At 42.1% G+C, this 6,917-nt stretch overlaps 1 protein-coding gene across 2 annotated transcripts in view; it reads left to right on the top strand.

Moving 5' to 3' along the window:
• Window positions 1-1,942: 1,942 nt before the first annotated feature.
• Window positions 1,943-6,917, top strand: part of LOC137281222 (filamin-A-like) — a 29,346-nt gene continuing 24,371 nt past the window's right edge. The window contains exon 1 of one of the 2 annotated variants that reach the window (XM_067812350.1): window positions 1,943-2,432. In XM_067812350.1, coding sequence (XP_067668451.1) covers window positions 2,102-2,432 — 331 coding nt within the window. In that variant the 5' untranslated portion in view covers window positions 1,943-2,101. The remainder of the gene's footprint in view (window positions 2,433-6,917) is intronic. The other variant, XM_067812351.1, reaches the window with a different exon arrangement.

The raw sequence follows: 6,917 nt of genomic DNA, 5'->3' as shown, positions 1-6,917 counted from the left end.
CTTCGAGTCAGTGTCGTGCTACCTGCACGAGCGACCACTGGCACTGCTGAATTCTTCAGTTTGTGGGCGTGGCTGACGGGTCAGATTGTGGAGGGACGGGCAATGGGTGAAAATATAATACTCTGCGGATATGGCGTTCGATTCATTCACGTAGGACAAAACATCTGTATGATAGGATACAACGACATGACATTAATGAATGAGTAAGTGAATCGTCCTGTCGTCATGATACTGACAAGCTAACGGGTGGCTTCTCGACGTATATTAAGGGATTTGGACCTGAGTCTCCACGTCACAACGTCACTACTCTGCCGCCCACGATGGAGCCGACGGTGAAGACCATGACCGATGATTCTCATGTTTCAGAGAAGAATCCTGTACCGACCACATCAGTTTCAACATTGCTGGGGTGGTCGGGTAGCATAGCGGTTAAATCGTTCGCTAGCCACGCCAAAGATCTGGGTTCGGTTCTACATATGGGTGCAATGTGTGATTCCTGTTCCTAGTGACCCACCATGATATTACTGTAAAACTATACTAACTCACTCAAAACTACTGGCGCAAGGATAAGTAAGGATTGATATAATTGCTCCTGTCACATATTAGCAGCTATGTGTGGAGGTAGTTTTGGGGCTGGGGGTAGTAGAGGTGGTTGCAATGGTAGTAGTATCAGTTACAGTAGTATCAGTTGCAGCGGCAGAGGTAGCAGTAGTTGTTGTAGCAGTAGTTGTTGTAGCAGTTACAGTGATAGTTGTTGTAGTTGTAATGGCAGTAGATGTAGTGAAAGGCGTCTTAGTAATGGTTGTGGTAATGTTGGTTGTTTTAGAAATAGTAGCAGTAGTAATAGTAGTTGGTGTGGTAGTAGTAGTAATAGTAGTAGATGGTGCAGCAGTAGTAGAAGTAATAGTGGTAATAGTAGTAGTAGTAGTATCAGCAGAAGCAGCAACAGTAGTAATAGTAGTAGTAGCAGCAGCAGCAGTAGTAGGAGTAGAAGTAGTGAGTGAGTGAGTTTAGTTTTACGCCGCACTCAGTAATATTCCAGCTGTATGGCGGTGGTCTGTAAATAATCGAGTCTGGACCAGACAATCCAGTGGTCAACAACAAGAGCATCGATCTGCGCAATTGGGGACCGATGACATGTGTCAACCAAGTCAGTGAGCTTGATCACCCGATCCCTTTAGTCGCGTTACGACGAGCACAGTCGCCTTTTATGGCAAGCATGGGATGCTGAACACCTATTCTACTCCGGGACCTTCACGGGTCAGTAGTAGTAGTAGTAGTTTGTATTGTGGTTTTAGGTCCCCGAAAGCGCAATATTTATTTTAAAATTTGCAAAACATGTGTCACCGAACGCCAGATCAATACTTGGATGCTAATGAGTTCAGCCATTGTCGAGTTTCTTCACAAAATGGAACATCACTAAGCGCACAGTTACACAAGAACAGACATCAAAGCATAAGCAGTAACGTAACATATTATCGTTATTTTATGTTATCGTCATAGCACATCAATATGTATTTCTGACACGATCACAAAATTGGTATCATTGTCAGTATCACTTAAGTATTTAGTTGTTAGAAAATATTAACAAACAGCCTTGTATTTTGTATTCAGTTTCATCACTTTATTATTACAATTCAATTATTAAAAGTAGGAGAAACTCTAAAGCAAGTGATACATTCTATGCATGTTGCCGTTTAACACAACACACACTTTACAAAAGCACTCGTTGATGACACGGATGTGAAGTGAGTGCAGTTTCTTGTCAGATGAGATATATTTACTGAGTTAATAAATCAATGATTTTCTAATCAAGTCAAAATGCACATGACAATTGATTTATTCCACTGAGTTGACTCACTCCTTCTGGTTCATGTCGATCAAACGTAACCCAGATTATTTATCAGATCGGGTGACAACTGGGAGTTACCGCCCTTGATCCGAAGAGCATTATAGAGATATATCGATTGGAGGACTTACCTGGCTTGGCTGAACATAACTTTACCTGTTCACGGTGTGGCGTTAGTATTGATGCCCAATCCGACAAGGGGATTACCAACAACAGCAGGTGACGCTCAGTTCGCCCCTTCCGTGAGGGACGATGTCTGACAACCAGCGCCACGACCCCTCCCCGTCCCTCCCGGGGGTGGGGAACCTATCAGCTAAGGGTCCAGAGGATACCTGGGTACAGATTCAGCACAAGACATTCTCCAACTGGGTAAACGAACAGCTGACCACTAGTGGACGTACGGTGGACAATTTAGCCACCGATTTTTGTGATGGTGTCAAACTCGTGGCCCTAATTGAAGCTTTACAGTTTAGAAAGATTGGTCGTGTTTATACCAAACCTAGAAGCAGAATTCAGATGTTACAGAATGTCCAGCTAGCATTTGAAGCCATTGCTGAGGATCAGATCCGACTCGTGAATATAGGTGAGTGTGTCATATCAATTTCACGTATGCAAACACATAACCCCATAAACAGAGACACGCCCGCTTTATTGGATTAAGATAACAGCTCATGCGAGATAAAGCCGTTTCTCAAACATTGTGTTGTATTATGATATGTTTTACTGTGATATAATGGGCGCACAATGTCAGTGCAATGGTCATACGTACCCAGTATGGAGAGGTGTGGCTGATCTGATATAGCAGAAGTCACTGTACCACAGGAGTGACCCTAGGCCACATTCCGCTGGTGCTAGCGATTATATTGCCAAGTTGTCAGCGAGAGTGACAGTTACTGTGTGATATCCGTGTAGCCTATTTGAATACACGCTCATTGGGAGTTTTATACAAGTGAAGTTCGTGTACGTTAGCCTCCTGGCTCATCCTTCTTCGTTCCTCTTACACCACTTCCTTCTCTATGACTTTCTTCCTGGGATGTCCCTGTTTTCTTGAAATTAAATCTAACCTTCAATGTCTCGTCTGGATTCATTTATCAATCATTTACCTCTTGTTTCCTCGCTTCCTGAGTTCTACTTGCAGAGGCGATTCCGCTCAGCTCGTTCCCCGTCTGTCCCAATATCACTGGCTGAGTTTACTATAATACTTATACATTCTCAAATGCAATATGGTTAGACTGTGAATTTTAGATTCGTCGCTATTTTTTGTACCCTCCGTAACCCCTCTCGCTCACTCGCTTTTCACATACACACATATGCACGCACATACACACACATGCACGCACGCAAGCACGCATCATACAAACAGCCTCTCTGTTTTCTCACACACGACCGTAAACCGTCCGCAGCAATAACGCCTGGTGTATCGTTATGTCTGCATATTCTGTCGTCAAGAGTTCACTGGATCACGGCTCAACAAAGAGGGGTGTAAAAGAAGTATTTTATTGCGAGAAATACACCCCGACTCACACCTTAAATGTAGAGACAGCCCTTTTAAACAGCTGCTTACAATGCAGCACACACACTTAATTTACATCACAAATATGTGTTTTTGTGTAATTTATTCTATGGAGGTAATGTGGGGCCCGACAAGGAAGAAACCGAGCCGCTGAGATGGTTAGTCACGATGTACTTAAGAAGAGAGCGAATACAATTAAATACACAGACATATGCTATAAATCAGTGTTATGTTGGTGGGACAGGTGGATATCGAGAAGCAACGACTGCACATACGACCGGATCCACTATTACTTCGTTATAACCGAACTTCGAGATGGAGATGGACTGCGTACTATTTATGTACTTCGGGAATTGTATAACAAGGTTGAGTGTACACAGTGTGTTGCTGTAATGTTTGTTATGTCGCCCCAGGTAAACGTCCTCGTATGTAGTGAGTGAATGAGTGTTGTTTTACGACACCTTTAGTGTGTTCCAACACATTGTACGAAATATGGAATCGAAACCGGATCTTCGGCGTGACGAGCGAACGCACTAATCACAAAGGTACCCCACAGCACGTCGTAAAGATAGGCATTCCGTTTACGTATACCGTCAAATCTGAATACATCAGAGTTTCGCTATACAGCTAATCAATACATGGAGGGTTATCTGCGGAATACTCAAGAAATAAATAACAAAATAAAAAAAACAATGTCCATTTCTAGTAGACACTTAGAGACACAGTTAAAACCGGATATATCGAGGGCGGATATGAGTCTAACGAAGCGTACTGGATAAATTTGTTTAACGCCCCGCTTAATACTATTACCTGAATATTAGTAGTTGAGCCAGAACAAAACAATCCGGAGACTGACACAATAAATATAATACCTCGCAGCCATTGCGATAGTGTGTCAATCACATCAGTGGTTCTGACCACCAGATCGACTTAGTCGCTTCTTACGACCATCATCTGTCTCTGAGGGGAAGATCAGAGCCCGGTGGTGACGAGGATACCATTGAGTTCCAAGATTGGCTTATGTCGTTTGTTCCCGAATATTGTAAGGCATCCATGACATGATAAAAAAGAAAGTCAAAACTCATTGAAAGAGACAATCAGGGCAGGCAATGTTAGTCTATCAGGATGAGACATGTGAGACGGGAGACAACCAAAGCCTAGATTTACGAAGCTCTCTTAGCGCTAAGACAGTCGTAAACTAGTGTTGATGTATGGCACTTACGACAATCTTAGCGATAAGAGAGCTTTGAAAATCAAGGCCCAAGACGTGGCAGGGGGGTCAATGAAAATTTGACGTCGGAGACAAACAAGGGGAGACCACCAGAATACGACAAGTGAGATAATAAAAAGTGACAGATGAGACAATCAAAGCTAGACATGTGAAACAAACAGAAAATGGAAATGAATGCGACAGTGGATGTGTCACAGGTCAGACAATCAAAACTTGACGAGTGAGACAATCAAGATAACAATAAAAGATAACTAGCAACACCTGTAAGGTGAGATAATCAAGGTGTGAGACGTTAACATCAGACAAGGATTGACTGGAGACGATCACGACGTTACATGTCAGACAGTCAAAACGTGACGTAGGTTCACTTTGGTGTAGCGTGTAAGACAATCAATATAGAACAAGGGCCCTCTATATAGCGTTATAGAAGGGAAACTCGACACAGGACATCATGACGACGCCTACAGGTCAGATCAACGCACACTGAAATTCCAGATCCCAAATTTGCCAGCTGAACTTTGAGACCACGACTCGTAGTGTGTATAGCGATATTGTGGCTACAGGCAGACCAAGACAAGAGGGATGGATAGGGTGTAGTTGATTCACCTAAACGTGGCAAACAACTGCAAGCCCAGGTGACATCACTGTATGTTCATCTAGTGCTCATAATATTGAGCTCGTCTCTAACATATTTTTCCATTTCACGGCATTCTGCAAGACGTCCAGTTTAATGACGTTTTCGATTTCAGAGTTCAGATGCTGCTGTGGTGAAGAAGTTGTGGTCCAACGACATCAACTAATTGTTGTTGGCAGGATTCATTGTCAGGCATCATGAATAGTGTTAATATCCGGTGAAATAATTGTCTTTTGATTATGGTTGGGGTAAATCTATTATTTCCGAATCAAAGAGATCCCCCATCCCCATCCCCATCCCCATCCCCGATCCCCCATCCGACCCTTCCGTCGACTATGGAAACTAACAGATTCTGAAGTCTACCTTCACCTTAAATACTATCCCATGGTTCAAATTCTGTCGTACCGCCAAAATGTGTCACAGGTGTAGAAGTTAAACATACACGCATAAATATTTCAATATCACTTGTTACTTTTTCAAGACAAATATATTCATGAGCTTAATTTTATTTTATCCAAAAAGACAATAATAAGGAAACATTAAATTCTCTCTGAACAGTGTTTAAGGTGAATGAGTTCAACAAATTGCTTTCTGGCAACAAACGATAGGTTCCTGGAACAGGGGACGCAGCGGTTTAAGGCTTGTGGCCTTAAATTCCTTTCACTGGGGTAGAACTGTAGCGCCAGATTAATGTACTACTGCGTTCGTGTTTCCCCTATATTAGGGTATCAGCTCCGTGTAGTGTTAGTGTCAATAACCAGCGTACTTTCCAAGGAGACATCAAGGCGTAAATTATTTTGATTTATTGGACATACAAGTTGCTGCCCGGCGTTATACAAAAACTGCATGCGTCACGTCCTTCGACATTCACAGATTGTCAAGATAGCAGGGTCATGCTGTGCACAGTGACATTGTATCAGGACACGGCGGAATGTATGACTGTTGCGACTGTTATTTGACAATAGGATATATAACGGTCATTTGTAAATAATCTGGTCTGCTACCCAGTGATTGATATTATGAGCATATGTAGAGCACGCTATCATTTCACCTGTGAAGACAGTAGCACAAAGGTGTACATATACAACATACATTTAATGAAGCTTAAGATGACGACAAACTCAAGAATTACTGACACTAGCATGTACTAATATATTTAGATGTGTCATGTATCTGGGCCGATTTACAGTACATATCAGTCTGGTGATATATCTTAGGTGATACTGCATTACGTAATTTATGTATATAGGACAAATGTAACAATTCTTTTAGTGTTTATGAAGCAATTGGTGTTGTAGAATTCCATTCATGATCTTATAGAAACTTATGAGTTTATAAACACACCTGACAGTCTGTCATTTTCTAGCGTTTGTTTTACTGTCTCTGTCCATATATGAGTTTTCGTTTCGACGATGATTTAGTGTCGCGTAACAATACTGATTATGAGACATGTTTGTAGGATCGTTGAAATTAGTTCATTTATGTAGATCACTCGGGTTAAGGCCTTAATTGTAACGGGTGCCCTGCCAAGTTTCCCATAAACTCTACAATTAGACATAGGTTCTTCTAGTTATTGTCTTTAAGAATTCTAACTTCTAAATTATTTATGGTCACAAAGCCTGACCAGAACTTGCAGATAGGAGATCGGCCGTGTATACATGTCAGGCGTGGACACGACCGGTGTAACTGC

The sequence above is a fragment of the Haliotis asinina genome, chromosome 4 (assembly GCF_037392515.1).
Source record: "Haliotis asinina isolate JCU_RB_2024 chromosome 4, JCU_Hal_asi_v2, whole genome shotgun sequence".
NCBI lineage: Eukaryota > Metazoa > Mollusca > Gastropoda > Lepetellida > Haliotidae > Haliotis > Haliotis asinina.
The sequence above is the reverse complement of the archived record's forward strand: the minus strand, read 5'-3'. Positions and strand labels throughout refer to the sequence as shown.